The sequence below is a fragment of the Zonotrichia albicollis genome, chromosome 3 (assembly GCF_047830755.1).
Source record: "Zonotrichia albicollis isolate bZonAlb1 chromosome 3, bZonAlb1.hap1, whole genome shotgun sequence".
NCBI classification, from domain to species: domain Eukaryota; kingdom Metazoa; phylum Chordata; class Aves; order Passeriformes; family Passerellidae; genus Zonotrichia; species Zonotrichia albicollis.
This window is the reverse complement of record NC_133821.1, coordinates 53556337-53580710: the sequence shown is the minus strand read 5'-3', so window position 1 is coordinate 53580710 and position 24374 is coordinate 53556337. Positions and strand designations below refer to the sequence as shown.

At 39.3% G+C, this 24374-nt stretch overlaps 1 protein-coding gene across 1 annotated transcript; it reads right to left on the bottom strand.

Annotated features, from left to right (window-relative positions):
- Positions 1–732: 732 nt before the first annotated feature.
- On the bottom strand, positions 733–23907 carry ABCB10 (ATP binding cassette subfamily B member 10). Its single transcript, XM_005491131.4, has 13 exons — positions 23345–23907; positions 15785–15985; positions 15230–15432; positions 13531–13665; positions 12002–12148; positions 11115–11250; positions 8653–8748; positions 6157–6366; positions 5814–5893; positions 3903–4083; positions 3624–3667; positions 2105–2139; positions 733–1352 (listed from the first exon to the last, which is right to left on the bottom strand). The coding sequence occupies exons 1-13, from the start codon at positions 23799–23801 to the stop codon at positions 1061–1063; spliced, it is 2217 nt and encodes a 738-aa protein (XP_005491188.4). The 5' UTR covers positions 23802–23907; the 3' UTR covers positions 733–1060.
- Between the last annotated feature and the right edge of the window lie 467 nt (positions 23908–24374).

Sequence of the window (24374 nt, the reverse complement as noted above, 5' to 3'; positions counted from 1 at the left end):
CCTTGTGGGGTTTTGCATCTCCAGAGATTCTATTGAAAGAGACTCTTCAATCAGAAACATGGGGCAAACTCTTCGCTACCAAACATATCCCCCTGCAGTTATTCAAATTAAGGTAATGCTGCTATTTTACTAGTTGTCCTTGAGAAGGTTGTTTACTGGTTGTTTCTAATAGAGTAGTTAGGCAAAACTCATGATTTCTATCACTGAAATTTTAATTAACAATACAAAACTTACATATGCCTTTAAAAAGGACAAAAACATACGTGGGAGGTCATGTTGTTTTGGATGTCATCTTAGAAAGGAAGTGAAACTAAAGAAATGGGAAAATAGAAAAGGGAAGAAAACACATGCAAATTTTCAATTTTCCTATGTGACTTCATATAGTAATACACTTCTTTTGTCCTTTTGTAAAGTCAGTTTTTTTGTTTGGTTGCCTTTTATTCCATTGGGTTGTTTGTTTTATTAAAGAACTTTCCTCCAACTTGTGCTTTCTTACTCTCTAAAATGTGTTTTAATATGTAATTCTCTACAGGAACTGTAGATGGAGATCATAGTCAAGTTCAGAACACATAATCACATTTCAGAACAAACCGTAACTGGAAGGACTGTGTAGTGGAAGTCAGACAGAACTTTCAGAGTGTGTTAGTGTCATGCATTTTTGAATTCCAGCATTTTAAGACTAATGACAAGCACAAAACATGAAAGTTCCTGGGAATGAGAGAGACAATGATATGAAAATGATAAGATTGTCATTTAATTACCTTTAAAATACTGAACTTACTTGAGAATGGAACACATCTTCATATAGTGCATTACAGGAAACAAGATTCTAGACAGCCTCAAAATAGCAAAAGCAGAAAAATCTATACCCTGAAATTATCTCAGTGTGACAGATATTTTTAGAAGTTACAATAGTTATTGAAAAGCTTTCAATAAAAAGTTTAAACACATTTAAGTTTCAAAAGAATATTTTGTACATTTTGGAAAAATATAACATTTACTTTACATAACTGAAACATAAGTTATAGTCTTTGACGTTTGTAATTATTCATACATTGTCTCATACATTTTCTTTTAATACATCCTTTTCTCTGGATTGTAAATCCAATGCAAAAGTATCATTATTCTGAAGAAAAGCTTGTTTCTGCATTAGTTTCCTGAAAAGTCCATTTGGATTTGCAAGTAGTTCCTCATGTTTCCCACATTCCAGAATTTTACCCTGGCCAAGGACTGCAACAAAATCAGCATTTTGAATAGTAGACAGACGGTGAGCAATGATTAGGACTGTCCTCCCTTCCATCAGCCGGTCCAGAGCTTCTTGCACCAGATACTCATTTTCAGCATCCAAAGCACTAGCAACAAATGGGGTGGGGATGGGAGAGAGGAGGAGATTTGTTATTGTAAGGCAGGTTGGTTTTGTATGCATGAGGCTTATTTTGCCAAAACTGCCAACCCTCTCTATTTGTGGTGAAGATGAACTACTGGAACTGCAGGAAAGTTTAATGAACATGCTCAGTGCTCACTTCCAAGTTACAGGCATGACATATTCTCATATGCAAGAATAAGCATTGAGAAATAACACCAAAGTAAGTAGGTGGAAAAAAAATCAGTTACACTGCACAATAATCCTATTTCTTTTACACGAGGATCTAAGTTTAAACTAAAGATCCCAAAAAGCCTTAGCAGATGTTTCAAAATCATGTTATATATTATGAATGTAACTCCATGAAAAATCACAATGTACCAGCTATCCTTTCTTCTTTGCATAAACACCTTTTATTATAGGTTTCCTAAACAAGTCACACATTCTAGAAGGCACATTCTTTTTTGTGACTAGAGAGCAATAAGGGGCTAGATAATGTATAACGAGAAAAGAAAAGAAAAGAAAAGAAAAGAAAAGAAAAGAAAAGAAAAGAAAAGAAAAGAAAAGAAAAGAAAAGAAAAGAAAAGAAAAGAAAAGAAAAGAAAAGAAAAGAAAAGAAAAGAAAAGAAAAGAAAAGAAAAGAAAAGAAAAGAAAAGAAAAGAAAAGAAAAGAAAAGAGAAAAGAACAATTCTCAAATCTGAGTTTTACAAGTACATAATTTCTAAGTTTCTTCTTCTTACCTTGTTGCTTCATCTAACAGAAGAATTTTAGGATTCTGAAAAAGAAAGTAAAATTGGTTATAATAACAATTAAACAAGATCTGAATATTTATGTCAATAGAGAGGAGGATTCATATAGCTTAAAACTCCAAGTAAGAGTACCTACTTCATCAAAAGTGTCATTCAAAGCATTACTTCTAAGAAATCTAAATGCTAAGAGGACAAAACGGAACCAATACTCCTCCATTTTCAAATTTTCCAAACTCAAACAGCAGAATACTATTCCTGGACAACCATTTGAAAGATACAGACTAAAGGGGGGAGATGATTTTTAAGGCATTCTTGGCAGCACTGTGGTCAAAAGTTCTACATTGTTATGTGGCTCTTTCACAGAGGCTCAGCTACCCTCTGCTTGCAGTCAGTCTGCTATATAAAACTGTCTTAGTAACTGAAAGTAACAAAGCCCTACCAACAAGCAGTATTTCACTCACAGGTAAAACACATAGAACTAGCATTTAAGAACTTCTCCCACTTAGATTATAAAAAAAATAAAAATGCCAGCACTCAAATCCCTTAGAAGAATTCACTACTGAATTACAGAAAATAACCAAACTTCCTTGAAAAAGTTGAGAGGAAAAGCTTTACTCTTTATCTGGGACGGACAGGACTTCACTACACCCTCAAATATCCCAGTATATCAACTACTCATTTATTTTTTATAACCTTTTTACTTCCACAACATTAAATCTTCAATCCCATGAACCGTATAAGATGCATGGCTTGAAATACAATCAGCTTTTCAGCATTAGTGGTAAAAGAGAACAGGTGTAATGAAATTCCTATTAATCTAGCAGAACTGGGCATGCCAGGATGCTACAGACACCTGTGTGGCTTAACATGAATGTAAACCGTGTTCAGCAAGGATCAAAACTTCCAGCTGAGCATCAGCACCAAACTGCCTCCTTGCAAGCCCCTGTGGCTGTCCATGAACCAAACTGTCTGTTGTTCTGATCCTCAGAAGCCCCCTTAAATTTGTGCAGCACAGAGCCTGCCCTGAAGCTAGGCCCACACCAATCTTCAAAGAAAAACATGACACTACATTCTGCCTGAAATATCACCTTGGTCCAAATCCAGGTCACCTCCCCTCAAAGCTAAGACAAGGCATCTGAAGTCCTAGTAAACTGCAACCCAGAAAAATTAACCCATGAATGATAGAGATCTGAACAGAGTCATGTCATATATGTGTTTAATAGCATCACATTCTTAAAGTCTTCCTTCATCCTTGACCTCGTCTTATGGAAATGGGCCATTTTACAATGATTTAACATCAGTCTTTCAAAAAACATGGCTAAAATATAGGGAGAAGCACTGACATTAAGTAAGTTGTCATTAATTAAGTCACTCAGCCCTTCATTAACATAAAAGATGCAGTTTTCCCTTTTCAAAATATTTTCCTGCCTCTCCCATTGAAATACCTCATCCTTGTTAATCCTTCCTGCTTCCCCCCAAGAAGTAATTAGTTATTTGGGTGCTGGCTTACCTTGAGCAGAGCTCGAGCAATTGCAATTCGCTGCTTCTGTCCACCTGGGGAAAAATAATCAGTAAATTGAAACAGGAAAACAGATGTCAGGTAATTTTAACTGAATGCCTGGGCTGAGCAGAATTAGGTCCATGTGCTTTAGTGGGGAATGAAGGGTGGATTCTCTTAATACTTATGGCACGCCACAGCTTGGAGAAAAAAATAGTAACAAAAAATGACGGAATTTTTACATCACTCAATAGCATCAAGATTTTTAAAATAAACAACATAAAGACATACCTGAAAGCAAAACTCCTTTTTCTCCAACTACAGTGTCAAACCCTTTTGGAAAATCTCTGATAAAATTAGCAGCATTTGCTATTTCAGCAACTTTCTGAATCTCCTCTGCAGTCACAGTAGAAGGATCCTCTGCACCATAGGCAATGTTTTCAGCAATAGAACAGGAGAAGAGAATTGGTTCCTGACAAATGCAAACACATAACTGGTATGGTAGATCTGTAATTGTGTGCATGTGTTATCTAGTATGTCAGATAACATAAATCCCACTTACAAGACTCCACATACAATATCCATAAAAATAATACATAAGCTAGAGTTAATTGAATAAAAGACTAATAAAAAACCTCCTCCCCTAATACCAATGTGGACAGTGAAAACCAATTAAAAATTAAGTTGCTTTTTTAACTGAGAAAACATACCTATCAATTCCTAATATTTTAGGAAAAGTTTAGGAAGAGCTATACATTCAAACATCAAAAGCCCTTCCTTTGTATTTTGCCTCATATCATCACAATGGAGGGGATGGAGCACCTATCCTGTGAGGGGAGGCTGAGAGAGATGGGGCTGTTCAGCCTGGAGAAGAAAAGGCACCAGAGGGACCTGATGGTTGTGTTACAGGACTTAAAGTGGGGGCTCTAAGAAAAATGGAAACACTTTTTAGCAGGGCCTGTTGTCATGGGACAAGGGGTGATGGTTTTAAACTAAAGCAGAGCTGGTTTAGATTAGATATAAGAAAGACTTTTTTACAATGCAGGTGGTGAAACACTGGAAGAGGTCTCCCAGAGAGGTAGTGGATGCTCCATCCTTGGAAACATTCCAAGTCAGGCTCATTCAAGCATGGGGCTCTGACCAAACACATCTAGTTGTGCCTCCTCAATGCAGGGGGATTGGATTAGATGACATTTAAAGGTCCCTTCCAATGCAAACTGTTCTGTGATTTGCAACAATAATGATTCTTTTCTTAATCTCTACACAGATTTTATGGCATTATGTGCATTTAATTTGTATTCAAGCTTGCAACAGAGAACTGTGATAGGACAAGTGATGTACAATGGGAAAATGTCTGAAACAAGGTAAGTGAGCTCTGTTTAAAAAGTAGAGTCATGTTCTTTGAATACCAGTATTGACCTCCTACTGGTAATTTAAATGGAATAGATTATTTCAAAAAGAAAAATGCTAATATACCAACAAGAAAATAATTTTTGCAGAAAAGCTTTTGGTGGCATTGTTACATAAGGAAATTGTTTTGAAATGCAACAAATACTCAGTTACTCTTATTCTTTTAACCAGAACATCAGCCTAACAGTTAATTGCACTGCAAAGTATCTGGGGAGACGAGGGAATGAACATTTTAATTGATGAAATAGCTTATTTTTAAGACACCATTGACTTCCAGAGTCTGGAGGTTGCTAGGAAGGTGATACTTACTATAAAAGTAAGTAAGTGCTACCTGTGCTGTATTTTCATGCTTTCCTAATGGAGATTATGGTCTCCTGGAAACTATTCAGAGCACAGAAGGTCAGTTTTTTAAATGGTTGTGTAAAATATGATTGTGTGACTTTTATCAATAGAAAAGGTAATTAAGTGTTAAGATTTTTGTTACTTTCTTCAACAAATTATAGCAAGCATTAGGTTGGTCATACCTACACAATTTACCTTCCAGTCTCCACCTGCACACTTTTCTTCTATACTAACATTTTGGATCTCTGTGATTATGTAAAAACAGACTATAGAATACTAGAACTGGCTCTAAATACTTATTTTTAGAACAAAGCATGCACAACAGCAGTTATGGTGAGATGGAGGGATTTCATGGAGAAGCAAGACTATGTCTTTTTAAAAAGAAGGAAAGTGAGGAAAAGCTAGTTGATCACAAAATTTCATCCACTTGGATTTCTTTTTCTTCCTTACCTGACTTACTGTTCCAATCTTTGTCCTGAACCACAGTGGATTTAACTGACGGATATCAAAGCCATCAACGGTGATAGTACCTTAAGTTAGGAAACAGTGAAGTCAAGTGTGTTTGACACGTACTGAAAGAGTCTGAAGGAACAGCTGAGAATGACAACCCCTGGGGAATCACACACTCTACTGGTGGGTCAGAAATGCAAAGTTATGCAGGCACCACCATGAGGTAACCATATACCCCAGAAGGAGACATGGAGCTCAAGCACAGGAACCCCAGCTGTTTATAAGGTTTATCTGAGATGCAAGGCATGAACTGCTCCAAATGAGAGCTATACACAAACCATACCTGAGATAGGATCATACAGCCGCAGCAGAAGGGATACAATCGTTGATTTCCCTGTACCACTTGGGCCAACAAGGGCCATAACAGAGCCAGCTGGAATGGAAAGGCTGAAATCTTTGAAAATGGATACTTCTGGACGTGTTGGATATGCAAACTCAACATCTTTGAATTCCAAAGCACCTCTGAATACGTCTTTGTCTAATGTGATTCCCTCTATATAACAAAGAATAAAATACAGAAACGTGAACAGAAACAAAAATTAGCTCAGCCCTCGTAAAGCCCTTGCTTTACAGACACTCAATAGAAGTATCTATCTCCACATGCAATCTATGGATAACTGCAAGCCACACTTCAGGACCACAGTGGTTATATTTCAGCCATGAGTGAATCAGTGTGGTATACCAACCATTCCTGAATGCAATTTCAGGTTGCTCACCAGCATGGAACCTGTAGGCTACCTCCAGCAAGAGGGAGAATTTGCATCTTGCTAATACCTAACGACTAACAACAATCACTTCTCATAGAATTATCTGAATTAGTGAACATACTGTAAACAATTAAAGCTTTGTCAATTAGGAGCCATGAAATAAAAAGGCATTGGTGAAGGCCAAAGTCCCGTTGCCACAGAACACAAAAAGATAAACATTGCAAATCATTTATTGCCCTTTCACCGAGACACAAAAGTCACCTGAAGCACCCCCCTCTGAACAAGAGCAGTTCCTGTCACTGGAATAAAGCTGCTGCTACGTTTGCTGCACTAACAGACAATTTTTAGTTTTATTTTCTCCCTTCAGTGGAAAGAATATTTAATAAATTCAAATACCAATCAGAGGTCTAACTCTTGGGCAACAGCTCACTGAAATGAAAATTCCACTTTGTGAAATTTTCCATCAATGAAACCACCATGAATTAACAACTACCAAAGTTAAATAAAACCAGATTCTTTCTGGAACACAGCATTTGACTTAAACAAGTTTCTTAATATCATTATTAGAAAAAGCTGATAAATTGTTAAGACAAAGAAACAAAATTTCTTCAAGCCCTGTTAAAACCCAGTGACACATATCCATACAAAGCAAATTAATTGGACAAGTGGGGCTGCATTTCCAAAAGATGAAGTTCCCACCAACTTTGTAAAAACTGGCAGTACTAGAGCAATACCCGAGTCATGTTTGTTTGTACTGGAGAAGCACAGCTCAAACCCTTAATTCTTTTCAGATGCAGCACACAAGTAACTCCCAACCAGCCATAGCATGGGGTAGCACATGCCAATTCCTTCCTTGACTTTAACCAATGGACACACACACTATAATGTTTCCACAATAGCCTGTAAACCTCCTTTTCAGAAGAGAAATGTGTTTGCTAAATCCTGTGTTAGCAGCATAATCCTTATTACCACGGCAGCAAGTAATCACTTATCTTATGGCTCAGTTGCAGTTATTGCACAGTCTATCCATGGCCTGAAACACTGAATCTACTGCAATACAGGAAGTCTGCTACCACAAGTCCTTCCTCTATACATCACTAATAATATCTAAAAGCTATGTACTTGTCTCTTGTTTGGATTCCAGACACAAGAAAAAAGACATTATTCTTTGTTCCCAAGATATCTGCTGTCATCAACAACAACCAGATTTCTACAAAAATAAAATCTTGCCTCCTCAAATAAAGAAGAAATGTGGGTAGTATTACTGCAAGGAGAAATGTGCAAATCACTCCAAAAGCAACACCTGCTGTAGCTACACATCCATACTATTCCAAGAAGCAGAAGTCCCCCTATCAGCCCTACCCTTTACTTTTATTCCCCAGTCATGCCTCAGTCCCTGATTCCTCTGGCAGATCAAAAACTCAGTTTAGTATGTGCTGCTGAAAGGCCTCAAATTGTGTGTTTGCAAGTTAGGACTCATATCAACGTGTCTTGCTATGGGCTGATTTTCACTGGATCAGTATGAAATGTTTAAGCTTGCAATACTCTTAATGAAAACCACCTGGTTTTGAAAGCGTCTCTGATCATTTCTGAGCCATTAGAGACGAGCATGGTAAACTGTTCAGTGGAAATATGAGATACAGCCATCTCAAAGACCTCCTCCCTCCTCTCCTTTTTCTTCTTTCCACTCTTTTCGCTCTAAAGCTGAATCAAGAGGAAGTAGTGATGACATCAACAAATTCCAAAAAGCTAGAAATGACCATGTCCTCAGTCACATAAATTAGAAAGTAATATGATTCAAAATCATATTCTGAATTAAATAAATAAAAAATAATTAAACCAAAAGTAATTAATTAAGCTAATCTTTTGGCCTCTAAAATTTTTTATTAAAGAAATTTTTCAGCATCTGTTTCGTACTTAGGTAAAATCAGAAGGATGATTATGACTATATTTAGTTTCTTTGAAAATTATCTAAGTCAGTACTACCTTTAAGTGTTACACACACCTTTCTAAAGTATTGCTGACCTGTAAGACAAAATCAACCTTTAAACAGTAACAAACCAAGAACCTACCATTAAATGGAAGTTGGGGTTTCCTTTCAATAAGTTCCCAAAGACGTCCACCAGCACCTAGTCCTTTCATAAGCTCAGAATAAAAGGAACTTAGACCTAAACAGAAAGCAGAACAGTATTATGCATCCATATGCAATGGAAGACATAGAAGAGATAAAAATAGCATTATACTTTTCAGCAGCAGCATTGAAGGATCAGATGTGTAGAGAATTTTTATTCCAACAAACTGTTAAAAGTGTTAAATCCTATCTAGTCTCATTTGAGAGCTGCCAATAACCCTTATTCACCATTCTTCTTTTTATCTATAAAAGAAATCACTCCAAAGAAAAGAAAATGTTAATACACTCTGGCTTATGTGTATACACTACAGCCTTTCCCATTCACCTGTCAGGAAGAACAGCATCCAACTTTAGGAAAATGGCTTTGCATTCAACCAGCTATATTCCCAGACCATTCAGTAGAACAGAGCATTCTGAATGCTCTTCTTTGTCAGATAGGTTTACACTAACACAGGGTAGCCTGGCTGAGTCAGCTACAGCAGAGAGAGGGCACAAAACCCAGGGCTGAAGTGGTGCTTGAGAAGGTGTGTGGAGAGTGGACAATGGAAAGAAATGTGTTTCCCATGCCAGAATACTTCAAACAGTACTGGAGAAAGCAAAAGCAAAGAACGAAGCCTGCACATATTTCTGGGTCCCAGCTCTTAGCAGATCTGTGAATCATCTTGAAAGTAGCTTGGTTGAAGGGCTTTCCAGCTGACATAAACACAGAAACAAAAACAGAACTAAAAATGGAGTAGTACATAGATATAAGATGTCCAATTTCTTAAAATTTTGTGTGCCTTTCAAAAGAAATACAACGATTTCATGACCTTTGAATTCCTGGAAAGTGCTTAAGAATTCTTTCAGGAGGGCAGAAAAATGAAGGTGCAAATAAAAATATGTAAATCTAAATATATATATATAATGGATTTACTGGTTTACTTTTGCAGAGCAAGAAGCTCAGCTTAAGGTCACAAGTCTGTAAGTGTAGGCAGGATGTCTCATCATGCTGCTGCTGAGGACTATCTGAAAGTTTGCAACACTAGAGCCATGGTGAGAAGCTGTCTGCTTGGAAAAAAGAGCCACAGAATCACATCCTAGAGCAGGGCATGGCAGGGGAAGGCATAAGCTTCACAGAGCAACTTTGAACTCAAACACTGAGGTTTGCAAATCCACAACCACTCATAAACAAAACATTATATAATATGGACAGCAAACACAAATTAGGAAACATTTTTATTTTTCATAACCCATATTCTGTGTTTGTAAGAAAACACAGCAAACTTACAACAAAGAAGGGCAAAGTCACAGATTATGCAGTGAACTTCACAGTTGTTGCATCGACTCCTATATGCATTGATGACATATACAGAGCAGACTTAGCCCTTGGAAGATTTATATGCCCTGTAGGCATCTAGGAAGGCAGGCCTCTTGTGGCAAGACACCTCTGCTTCAGAGTCCCCATGAAAATGAGCTCTGTGCAGAACTACATTCTACAATAATCTGACCTAGAATTTAAAAGTATGTTTTTATAGCAAATGAAAGCTAATTCAATGATATTTTTAGCAGTGCTTCTAGTCTTCATTTATTTAATATTAGCTTGCCCCATGTTTTCAAAGTGTCAGGTATCTCTCCATTGAACAAACTTCAATGATTTAAGCAGAGAAGAAAGGGGGCTGGTAGTTGGAATGGATGCCACTGGAATTTGATATACAAGGAAGCAGGTTTGTTAAATTTTGCCCTCAAACAGATCTTTGTGCTCCCTGTGATATCAGGCCTGGTCTTAAAAAAGAAAAAGCTGCATTGCCCTCCTAGTCTATCAGAATGAACAGGCTCATTTTAAAGAAGAATGCTTCCAGTGAATTGTAGAGCTTCTGAGCAACTTATTATCATTTTTGCCTGTATGCAGCCAAGAAGACAGCTCTGACAAAAAGATGAACAGCTTGTTGCTGGGCCAGTAGATTACAGAGTGTGGGCTTCCAGGAGGAGTCAGTGAGTAAGGAAAACCAGAAGGTTAGCACTGAGTGCAGCATTCTGCTGGCCATTTGTTTACTCTTCCAGTTGAGGACACTCTATAATGAATTACAGCTAAATGTTACATGCCTTTCTAAATAGAGTATGCTTAACATAGACCCAAATATTTTATTGCTTTACACAATACAGCAAGTATCTTAATTTAGACCTTAAGAAAATTAAAGTAATATATACTGTCACATGCACACATTGACAAAAAACCCGACCTTTCTTTTGGGGAAAAAGAAGGCTTATATTAAGTTACAGATTATTATTTTCATTAACTCTTCAGAAAAAAAAATAATTTCTTGAGAAGTTCCTTTTGAAGACTTTTTAAGAGCTACTTCCCTCCCACCGCTATAATGACTATAATGCCTTTACATGAAGAAAATCTAATTTCCCATTCCATACCTCCAATGCTTATGCCAACCCAGAAAGCATACATTAGGAAAGAGGAGAGTTCACCAACTGTCATGTAGGCACTGCCCATTAGTAATCCTCCTTTGTATAACACTGAGAGGACAATTAAGTTTCCAGAAAGGCCAGTCTAAGGAAAAAGGAAAAGGCAGATTTTGTCACATACATCTTAAATTTCATCCTCTAAAATGCTGTTTCAGAACTTTCCTTGTAATGAAAAGAACTCTCACACTATAGGTATCTAGACTTTTGGAGGACTGAGGTAAATTCAACAATTCTAATGTAAAGCAGCCAACAGCCAGACAGACATCCACGGCACTGTGCTATCCAACAAGTGTTCAAAAAGCAAGCAGCTCTTTTTTGGCTTTTTTTTTCCCCCATGGTGGAAAGGAACACTAAACATTATTCTCAACCATCATTACCAAGGAAGAATTGATAGTCTGCAGCTTTGTTCCAGTTTTAGAATTCAATTACACAAACAGTTATGGAAAAATCCAAGCCTTCCTCCCCTACCTGTGCACTCCCCACCTTCCTATGATTGATGCTCCTCTCACTGGGGAGCCAAACCTCTGAATGCTAAGGGTAGGGGAAGGTCTCCACTGGTTTCATTCCTTGAATAGAAGGTGTGGCCTCAGATAAGTAGTCCCCTGCTATGGGGTGTGGTGCAGAAATTGAGGTTTATAGTGACTTTATCATACTGTTTTATCTTGAAATGCAGTTTCACAGCAGTTTAGGCTTATTTAAGCCCAGTCTTCCCACAGTTTTATACGTTCAATTTATTCTCAATCATTTACTTGCAGATTTTTAAGTATCATAGGGAAATTTAAAATAATTGACACTTTGCATAACATGGTTAGCTTACTTTCATTAAATATACTTACAGCTCCAAAGAAGCCTGCCCGAGCTAGTGCCTCTTTTCTAGCCAGCTGTAGCACATAATCAACTTTATTTGTATACTTCTCCATTTCAGCCATTTCTTGCCCAAAAGCTCGAACTGTTCTGATGTTTCCAATACGCTCTTCAGCTAACTGCATTGAAGCAAAGCACAAAACAGATCCACAGAGACACACAATTTGAAATGCTCGCATTACAGATCACCTGAAAGTTAAACCAATATCATTTCACTAATCTACATATCTTTGGATAGCACTGGAAAATTTCTCATGCCTTCCTCTCCCCACTCCAAACCCCATTTTTTAAATTCTACTAAGTTAAAAGCAAACTGCATGCCCAGGCAGTTTTAAAAACAACCCTCAAGATTGTCTTAAGTGCTAGCAGAGACAGAAAAATATAAAAGTAGGGTTAAAAAATTTGGTGTGAACAACACCCACAGGGAAGTTACTATTCACAATATGTAATAACAATGTGGGAAGGGAAAAAATAAAGAATATCTGTTCCATACTAAGTCATGCAAAAAAGCCTGCAGTTATTTCCTAAAACAATTCCACTCATTTGATCAAAGCAATGCTGGGAATTAATTTAGCCCAACTAGGAATGTCTCATTTCAACTTAGTATTTTAACTTCTAAACAGCAAAGTATTAATTCTAAAATACCTCAATTGCATCCACTTACACTAAGTTGTTAATGGACATTGTGATGGTCTTAGAAAAAACAAGTTCCCTTTTGTAAGTAAAAGTATAATACAAAAAATAATTTTCCTTCTTTCATCTCCCATTCAACCTGAAAATTTGAATGGAACACAACAATTGCTTGTTCATTTGAAGTCCCACACCTGGTTTACAAAGGCACAAGCTTCCCACCAACACAGTCTGAAGAAGACAAACGGAAGAGGGCTAATGTTCCTTTTAGGCAGTTCTACAAAGGACATCCCAAGTTTATAACAGCTGGCAACTGTGACTATTTTAACTACAGCTTTCCTAATTATATTTCCATGCTTTATAATAATGTTCCCCCATGCTAAGCCTTTGAGGAAAATGTTTAAGAAACAGGCCCCATAAACATTTAAGAGCTGACAGCAAGATCAAGCATCAGGGATGCACTTCAGAGATGGAATTGCTAGCAAAGAAAGCATTCATCTAGTGTGCTTCAGATAGCTTCAAGCTCAAAACCATCATCCAAGTGGTTTCCAAGTCCAGGTACCAACTTCCACAGGACTTCATAGGCTGATTTTTTTTTTTCCTCTCACAAAGCTAAAGTCTAAGCTCCTTGTAATTTCTTACATTTCCAAATTCTCAAGGCCTAGTATCTCTGTGTTATATTGCTACGTACAAAGGAAGCATGGTTGTTTTTGAGATCTGTGAATAAGTGTTACTGACATTTACCTGTCATACTACTTAGGTGCTAAACCACAGTGTCAGAACTAACAGTACAACTGTCTTCAGATCTGTAACTTTTGAGATACTAACTTCAATGCATTAGAGCAATTTTAAAGTTAACTGGAAAGGTTACCTGTGTTGCTTCTGCAAGAGAATCTTGAGTAACTTTAGTAAGCTTTCGCAAGTATCTGCCATAAATCACAGCCAGGACAGCCAAGGGTGGCACAACGCTCAGAACAAATGCAGCAAGGCTAGGGGAAACAAAGAACTAGAAGAAAAAGGTATTGTCAGAGTTTAGCATTCAGATTAAAAATAATCCCTGGAGTGCTGAAGTGCAATTTCGCTTGCTACATTTCTAAAACTAGTAGGGATTTAGCGCTGCCATGCTTTCATTTATCATGTTTTAATTTTTTTCCAGGCAAAATATCCATTCTTTCACAGCATTTGGGAAGTTAGAACAAAAGACTATAGACAAAGCCATCTGGATTTAATTTCTAGCTTTCTCACTGGTTCTCTGTGTGGTCTTAGTCAAGCACCTTAACCTGCCACTAAACAGGCCTACCAGGAAATCTCTTGGGGATGCTGAAAGACATAAGCTATTACACAGTTTCTAAAGTGCTTTCACAACTATTACATAGATGGTGTAATACAGAAGCTCTGAGTAGAGAAATATCGTACAGTACTTCTGGGTAACTGAGGAACAAACAGATGGAGTCACCATTACTCCCTAGCACCCACGAATGGGTGGAACACGGTATTTAATTTATTGCTGCAAAACTTATCACTTGTAATGATCATTGCTTCTAATGAACCTAAAGAGGTTCTCTTCATAAGATTTACTGACTTTAGATCTAACGAGTTTTAATTTCAGCTTTCTTTCTCTATTGAAAACAAAAATCCCCAGAAAGATTCAAAATCAACATAATTGATAGGCTTTATAATTATTTAATAATAATATCTTCTTCCTTTCCTTGGCAAACTTTTATAGTACTCCTCTTACAACCATGTCATGGCAGTATTTTGGAGCAGAATGCATTATATAAAGTTATCTCATTTTATCTTTGTTAAGATAAAGACTTGGAGTCCTTTTGTAAGACAGCACAGAAAGTCATTCTTATCAGCAATTCTTATCAGTGACTAAATATTAAAGCTTTAAAGTTTCATAGTGGAAACTCTCAACAGTTTCTAATGACAATATTGGATGCTTATTTTTATGAGGAGACTATTTGCTGTCTGTTTTTAACTCCACGCAGACAGCAGAAATTACCACACCAATGCATAAGCATAAAAAAATTAAGGCCACCAAAAAAAACCCTCAATGGAAGCCTCCATTAACAAGGCTCCTACAGAAACATATTCTTTACTGACAGATTAAAGCAGAAGGAATAAAACTTGTGAAAATCTGTGGCATTAATTAGATATGCGGTGCTGCCTTTGCTTAACCAGAATCAACCAACTTAAATGACTTCCTACCAGGTCCATTACACCGTATTTTACCTGCAACCATGGGAATGTTATCACTGATTTCAGTATCTTCAGTAAGAATGGAATTCAGCAATTTGCCTACTACATTTCGCTTGATAACTTTGGGTAGAAACAGTAGCTAATATCAATCCATCATCCTCCAAATTTTGCTTGTGAGTAAACATCAAGTGGCTGGCTACAGGCACATCACCTACTGCAATAATCTCTGCATCTGTTGTAGATAACCAGTGAAATACACTCAAACCCAAGAGCACACAATTGTTACTGGTCGGACTCACACTCACCTAATAGAACTGAAACAAATGCGAAACTACAAGTAGTGTCAAGCAAGTAAGAGACCACCATACCATCATTCCAACCCCCACAGATGCTTGTGCTCCTGCCCTGAGCCCATCAGAAAGGTTTTCAGTCACTGAGCGGCCCAAAAGGGCTGTATCTGAAGATAAGCGGTTTATCAGCTCTCCTGTTCTGGTCTTGTCAAAGAAAGCCGTTTCTTGCTTCACAATAGAGGAGAACATGGTTGCTCTCAAACGTTTCACAATTCTTTGTCCTGTCAAAAGCATAAGTCAGTCAAGCATGGCACAAGAGACTTTACATAGACAGCAACAATATAAAAATCACAGGACTGCACAGCACTGAACAAGGCATGTTACAGGGAATAGAGTCTGGTAAGAAGTGTTAGATGAGATCTTAAAGATAAAATAAAATATTGCTCATAAAAATGAGCAATCATTCCAACATACGTATCTTTGCACTATTAGTTTACCTTTGCTCTGGTTAAAAAAAGGTACTGACTCCAAAATCATCTCTTGACCATGGCCAAAAATTTGTTTAAGATCATTACATACTCTGACTGCAAGAAACAAGATGACTCTCAGTACCACTTTTGCTTCTGTTTTTACCTGCAGTCTGCATGAGGTAGACACGTGTAGCATTAGCAGCAGCACCACATAAAAAAATTCCACTCAGCAAGGCACACAGGCTGGTCAGGCTGTCCGTGAAATCCTCACTGGGATTTGTATAAATAATGTCGATAACTTTCCCCATAAAGAAAGGAGCTGACATGGTAATGACACTGGAAACTGCCAGAAAGCCAACAGCAGCTGCAAATCAACAAGAAAAGGAAAGTTATTCTGAACTTACAAGATTGTTAATAGTACAAATGAAATGATTTTTCACTTGAAATTTCTATTAAGCTTGCAAGTGCCAATTGAAATAATCAGCAGTCTTTGACACCCAGTGAAAGGGGTATTTTAAACTACTGTATAAATTAACTTAGGCAAGGCATATTTTAAGACTCTGAAAAGCCTCTGTATACAATCACAGTCCTGGAATTGCTTCTCTTGTCAAATCTTCAACAGAACCATCCAAAAAGGTTAACTTTTCACAGGTGTCACCCTTAGAGAACATTGACAGTTACCTAATTCTTACACACAATCCTTCAACTCCTGTTTGGTTTGGGTTTTATTATTCATGCTTGTCACTGTATGGAAGCTTCCAGGTGTCTGTTTTTGAGCTAACAATGGTCTGAAGTAAAGATCTGATCTGAGAACTATGCAATTTTATTGGGGAATAAAACCCAAACAAAGCAGAAACCAACATATCCCCCAAATTTGATTTCCTCTTAACTGATAAACTTGAGGATTTATTTTAATTTTAAATTTTATAAACATTTATAAAGTCATTTAGTTTTACTCTTTACTATTGGTCTAAAAGGAAAATAGCATAAGTCTTGATTAGAAGTACATTTGCTGATGAGCAGAGCTCTTGAATCCCAGGTGAAGAATCAGCCATGGAACAGACTATATAGCTCTTTGAAGGTGTATCACAAAGTATGAAAATTACACTGAACCACAACTTAGCCTGTTGAACTTAAATCTGCAAAGAAATTTCTAGAGCCAAGAACAAAGTTTAATTTTAAAAAGTCAAGCCAAGCTTGGAAGACTGAGAGCTAGAAAAAACCACATCTTAATTGAAAACTGAACAAACTTGATATGAAAACCACAACAAACAATGACATTTATATAGCATCATTTTCCAAGAACTACACACTTACAGCAACCATTCATAGGATTGCTGCAAAACTACTAGCAAATAATGTCTCTGAAGACAAAAAATATACTGTGCTGAAAAAGTCCTGAAGTTTAGATCCATTCTACTGAACTTCTTGTATCACTTCTGTGATGAAGACAGCAGCCAGCCTCCCTGTTGCACACTGCTGTAAGCAGTATTTCTAACACCTGACACAGGTGGTTTGATGCCTCTTACCACCTTCACACACATGGAAAGCTTTGTTTCAGTTTGTTCTTGAGCTGTAAATAGAGCTGTGTGTTTATAAGGAAGAATTTAGAGTACAAAAAATGCATAGCTGCAGCCTGTCCCTCTTAGCCAAGATTTATTTGCAATCTTTCCCTTGTGTTACAGTCCAGCCAGCAAGTGTGTGAAAGATACAGGATTTGGATCTTTAATTTGAAGCTATAGAAACTATAAGAAATCAGAGGAGAAAGTGAAAAACTTTCTGGTGCAAAATTATTGATCTATGCCATAGGCACATCTCATAAGGATATTACTTATTAGCTAAAAATGAATGGCCTTATTAACAGCCTGGCAGCAATGGTGATTCAAGCTGTGAAGCAGCAGGGAAAAATCCAATAAAACCCAGGTTATTTCCTGTCAGGAAAAGCTGGTTGGTCTCCAAGGCAGCTGGAGATGGACAAAAGCATTGATTATAAGCACAGTACTGCATGCCAGCTCAGTCTGCATGAGTCCAGACAATTTCTCAGTTATGGATGGAACAGTACATATGAACTGCAGATATAAATATTCACAGAAGGAAGAGGACTGTATAGCTAAACCCCTCACATGTTTCTGTCTAGTGGCTTGAATTTATCTTCAGGTCTTCTTCCTTCAAACTAGCACGGGTTTCACTGTAATTACTTCCAACAGCCTTAACTGTTGAATGAAAAGCAAATACTACTATCTAAAGCAAACTGAAAACTATTGAACTAAGCAACATACATGTCTTTATTAATTTAACCACAAATCACACGTACAATAAGGTTCCCTAACTGAAACTCTCACATTGATTATGCCAGCAGACGAAGTAGAAAATAGCATAGTTGCCAAGTGGCTGCTCTTTTTTGTTTCTTTTGAAAGGTTGACTAGTTGAAAAAATAGGAACCAGCGAACACTCATTGTATGGCCTCCTTCAGAGGAGCTGTCATGCTGATAACTGGCTGAAGGGAGGAGTTCAATGTGTTCAGCAACCAGATATGAAGACAAGCCAGTGACACTGAAGGCTGTTGCTGATAGAAAAAAAGGTCAGAGTAAACTCTATAGTATTAGTTTCACATGGCTTATTCTGTTACCCAGAAAATGACATCAAACAAAGACCCACAACACACCCTTCTATTTTTTAAAGTAATTTTTTGGTAGGCTCTGACATGACAGTAAACAAAATATAAGGCAGATCAGTGGAACTTATAAAACCAGGACTTCAAAGTGGCAACAGGAGCAATGACAAAGAAAGCTGGCTGCAGCAGCAGCTGAGCAACCCTCTTGGAAACATTAGGCAAATATTTTGCTTGTCTACTTGCACAGAAATCCAGATTGCTACACAAAGTGATGCCTTTATCACTATTAAGATGAACATACTCTCTGTTAAGGCCAACATGACTTGCTTCTTGACAGCAAACCTGCAACTTCCTAAGAGGATGAGGTTGCCAAACCTCATAAACTGATAAACCACGATATTTATAAGCAATAACTAGGCAGAACTATCAGAAACCTCTCTTCAGAACATAGACTGACTCCAAAGAACCATAAATTAATTTTCTACACACAAAAACAACACCAAGACAGTGAACGTTTCTAATTTTGCTGGCTTTTACCAGAGCACCCTTCTCATCCACTATAGTATCTGGAAGTCTATGAAGAGAAAATACTTGCAAGCCTGTTTGGTGAGGGGCTGTTTTGTAGACAAATACATAAGGATTTTACCACAGAAGAATTAAGATCATCCAAGCCATTCAGGGATGAAAGACAGAAAAATGAGGTATTGATGAGATCTGGCAGGGCACACTAACCCAGCAACAGGTCACAGGAGTTAGATTTTACTATTCCATAAGCTATGAGTATTACTTCCTGAAATCTTTTAGCTACTGTCCTGGTTTCATTTAAATATGGAGGGCTGATGGCTCAGAAACAATCTTTGCATTTGTGAGGAATATCTTTCTACCAGTAGCAATGAATGTCTATCCTTTATCAGTTATCTGTGCAGTTTTACTTAGTATGTGGGCAATTTTTAAGCTGAACACTGACTGGCCTTCCACAAGGGCATTTGGAGTGCTGAATAAAACCTACCACATTATAATGTGCATTCAGGACGATTTGGCTCTTCAATTGTTCTTTTACGGGAGAAAGATGCACTGGTAAATTTTATATTTGTTGGTCAAATAAAGTTCATTTCCTTTTGGTGGATCCTGTACCACAATATTTTTGGGTATCAACCCTGCAAAGGTATCAACCCTGCAAAGAGTCAGCTCTGCAAATATTTATTACAAGACAAAAATCTTCTTCCAGAGTATATTGTGAGCACTTAATGATGTTCTGTATAGTTCTAGGTTAGGTATGAGTGGTGTGGTTTTCTTTCCGTTAAAGTAAATTCACATATGGCATCTGCACTGCATCTATTATTATGCAAGAACTTTTTAGAACCATACTCCTTACATTGTTAAGAACAACGGTGTTACTGTGCTCAGAAAAAAAAAATACAGCTCGCAAAATGCTAGAAAGTAACAGAATAACTCTAGGTTTGCAGGAGAGAGTATGGCTTCTTTTTTTATCATGCATTTATTTAACAGTAAAGCATTTAACTTGTTCACATTTACCCTGTATAGAAGACAGTCTTTATGTCAGACCACCCTAGCTATTACTCCTTCTATATCCACAGTTCACACAAATAATGCAGCAACAACACTCCCAAGGAAACTAAGGTCTAAGCACCTAACTGATCACAGCGATAAGCAGCTACTGTTTCTGCAATATCTTACTTAAGTAGCTTCGCTAACAGCTCACCCCCAGTTTAAAATAAACGACCAATTACACAGAAAAACAAACTTTCTGTGATAAAGCTGCAAGGCTGCTTGGACCTTTTGTGAATTTCATACCAAACATTGACAAAATCAGAAGAAAAACTAGGGGGAGAGGCAACAAAAAGCACCTAGCCTATATTTTATTGGTGCACTGCACATGAGAAAACACTCAGCAAGTTACCTCTACATATATATACATATAGGAATCACGATTTTAAAACCACAAATTGCCTTCCAAAAAAATCAAAGTGCATCACCTGGTGTAATTTTAAAGTAAAATAAAATCCGATTATGAATAAAGCAGTGCTCTCCTAACTTAATTGAAATTTTAACCTGTAGGAAAGCAGCTATTACAAACTTGCCAAAAATTACCAAATAAAATATCTGAGATATTAATGCCTTCTTTAGAGGCATTTCTTGGATACCTCTAAAGAAGACCTGTGTACAAAACAAGACTTCTTACTCAGTGCACATAAAGTTTGATAGAGAGAAAGCGCACACTTTGCTATGGGATTAAAAAATCTCAGAGTTCCTTGTGCTTATTTTACAATTCAATACAACTATTGTTTCCTTCGAGTGTGGTTTGGATAAAGTGCAACAGACAGATTCTCACGGGGAGAAACAAGGAGGCAGGAAGATATAAAAGGAATAATTTTGAAAAAGCATTTTTGTGGTCTCACACACACAGAGCAGGATTTAATAATTCCAACAATGGCTCTGTCCTCTTCCCCAGGAACTGAACTGAACCGAAGATGCAGGTTTACCTTACCTGACTACACCAGATCAGCCAAGGAATTACTACAACTACTTCTCTCCTTTGTTAAACCTGGGAGGTATTATGGGATTTACAAACTCCTAATCACTACACAAAACTGTGGTCACTAACAGAGCGAATTCCCACCATAGTATCTGGGCTTTTTTTTTTTACCACTTTTAATTGCAAACAACAAAATTTAACACACATGTCCCATTTAAAATACATTCATAGCTCTACCCCACTGCAGAAGTAATTGGACATGGAACATATTACGCTGATACTTTTTTTTGGACATTATGACATTTGATACATTTATTTTCATTCCTAGGAGCCTCCAGAGGGTAAGAAGCTCCTGCTGCAAGAGGTGCTGTGTGCCTGCACATGGGAAGTCTGGGCCAGAGCACACCGCTTCTTCCTGAGCCATTGGATGGTGAAGAGGCCCTGCACAGAGCAAGATGGGACCTTCTCCTCTGCTGCCAATCACAAGGGGAGCAGGTCACCTTCACCTCTGGACCTGCACCTCATCAGCTGACGCCACTTCCCCAGCACACCAAGACGGGCGAAGCTAGGCTTGCTCAACTTCCTCATAAATCCTCCTGTGCTCCCAGTCTCTTCCACTGTCCTCACGGCAACCACCTCACCTTCTGAGACTGTGAATTTCAGCTCACAGCCGCAAGGAGCAGGCAGAGCATCCTGACTCCTGCCATGCGGGGTGCCAGCAAAGGCACACGGCCCTCCACCCTGGTACTGCTACAGCCCTAGGTTACCAGCTGCCTCTTCTATACAATACAGAAAACCTGGAAGAACTCGGCCTTCCTGCAGCACTGAACAGCACCTGGAGAGATTTCAACACCTCTGAAGAGATCTCACAGCATTTGCTTAACAGCTATATGGACTCGAAGAGGAAATTAAAGGTTTTACCCTTGGTTCATTGCTTCATATAGTGAAACCGTTAACCTTCCTTTTTTTGAATGGAGCAAACCCAGACATACTAGGTTTTTAAGGACTAGTTTCTCTGCACAGAGCTGCAACAGGAACAAAATGCAACTATTTTAACATTGGGTACCTGCAATTGCCCAACCACCTATAATGCACTTTACCCATATTTGTTATCCCTGCACTCTATAATGACCAACATAATTTTCCCTGTTAGCTTTTCCATCTCCCCACCTAATTACAACTTAACTACAAATTTTCCCTTAAGCAGAGTGTCAGTAAAGAAGAATGCTACATAAATTCACTCCTCCCCCAGAATGAAGACCAACCAAACACTGAAAAGCAGTCATTACATTTCCATATTTTTTTCATCAACATGACTTGATATGATCAACTTGTTGTGTTAGGGTTTTTTTAAACTTTAATTCAAGCCATTTTTTTATCTTAAAAGACAAAACTGCATGTTTTTAGCAACTGTGATAGCTGATTACTTAGATAAAACCATCAGCAGACTGCACAGACTAAGGATACTTTTCTCTATTTCAAAACATAATTACAAACAAGCATACCGCAACTCTGCCTGTGATAAACAAGCTGGGAGCGAGTGCCTAGGAAAGTGAACTGAATTAAATTTTCAGTTATTCAGAAGCCTAGGGTCCTAAAAGCCAGCCTTAAAATAACTGATTTATTTACTTGATTAAATTTAAATGGGAAAACCATAGGCTTTTAAAACTTCATTGTAAAACCAGCAGGTATGTTTGCTACATAGTACCAACATGTAATGAAACTCTGTAAATATCCAGTGTGAATAAAATTTTGTGCAAAGTATTTTTTATTCCACAAACCACCTCTTTATATGTCTAACTACCTCACCTCTCAAACACCATTTACTCAGTCCACGGGAACTACCTATATTTTTACAGAGGACTACAGGCCTCTCACTCATGAGACAGTGCACATACTGTCTGCCAACAGAGATACCTTAAAAAACGCAAAACATATAATAATTTGACATTGTTTTCTTACCAACAGCTATTATTATCATTTTAACCCATGAGAAGAAATGTCAGGAAAAGTTCATTTATACTATGCTGAAAATATCAGTGTTAAGGGTGTAATTTATACAGCCACAGTGTTTTGGTTTTCACCGCACAGGCACTAGATATCTTACTAAAACATCAAAACACCTTACAAAAGTTTTAAGTAAAATTTCTTGAGGGACATGATTCCAATTTATTTTTAAAAATTAAACTCATAGGTTCCCCTTTTTACTTAATTTCATGTCTTGTGCCCAATTTTATCGCAGGGAGGTTGTGAGGCCAGCACTGAACATGCACAGAGGCATTAAACAAAGGGAACCAAGTTCTTTTAACTTCCAAAACTTTTGCCTTCCCTTCAAAAACCAACAGATTAAGAGATGGCAAAGTGAGAAGAGAGGACAGAATGTATGGTTTTAGCTTTTCACACGTATGGAAGGCTCGCTCCAAGACTCCTCGCTGTGCTGGGATGCTGCCAGCAGGGCCGGTTCTCCAGGGAAGCACGACCTTCTCCTTCGCCCCGGCGGCGTCCGCTCCGGTGGCGCAGCCCGGCCGCGCACCCCGGCCCCGGCAGCCCCGCCGGGCGGGGCGCCCGCCGCCCCCTCCCGCTCGGGCAAAGCCCCGGGGCGGCCCCGGTACCTGTCAGTCTCCGGCGCTCGGGGTGCGCCAGGGCCAGCAGCCTGCGAGCCTCGAAGCGCGGCGGAGCGCCCGCAGCCCCCCGCGGCGGCTCCGTGCCCGCCGCGCTGCTCAGGGAGCGAGGGGCGCCGCCCGCCGCTGCCGCTGCGGCGGGGAGGAGGCGGCGGCGGTAGGACGGGGATCTCGGCGGCAGCGGCGGCAGCAGCAGCAGAGGCGGCGCGGGGTGCGCCCCGCACCTGCCGGGCGGGAGCGGCGGGGCACGGAGCCCGGCGGCCGCCCGAGCCCAGGGGGGCGGCGCCGCCCGGCGCAGCAGCGGCAGCAGCCAGGGCAGGCGCGGCGCGTAGCCCGCCATGAGGCCGGCGCGGCACCCGAGCTGCTGCTGCGGTCGCAGGTCCCCGCCGCGCGGGTCTGCGGCGGGAGGAGGAGGAGGAGGCGCCTCCGAGCCGCCGCCGCCGCCCATGGGCCGGCGGCAGGGAACCCGCGACCGCGCGGGCCCGGCCCGGCCTGCGGCGCGCTGATAAGGCTGCGGCTGGCGGCCTCCTCCCGCCGCCCCGGCCAGCGCCCTCTGCCGCCGCCCGGCCCGGGAAGCGACGGGAGCGGGCCCGGGCCTGCCGAAATGGCGCCCGAGAAGACAGAGGGGACCTCGCTAATGCGTGTAAATATCTCAAAGGCAGGTGCCAACAGGATGGTGCCAGACTTTTTGCAGTGGTGCCCTGTGAGACAGCGAGGAGCAGTGTCTGTAACTGAAAGCATAAGAAGTTCCATCTCAGTGTGAGGAACAACTTTACGTTGAGGGTGGTGGAGCACTGGAACAGGCTGACTGAGGAGGTCATGGAGTTTTGCTGTCTGGAGATATTCAAAACCCACCTGGACGTGTTCTTGTGTCACCTGCTCGAGGTGACCCTGCCTTGCCATGGGGTTGGACTCGAAAATCTCCAGCGGTCCCTTCCAACCCTAACAAGTCAATGATTGTTTTAGCCTGCTGTGCCCTGCCCAGTGATGGCAGAGACTCACCTGGGAGGGAAGGGGAGCT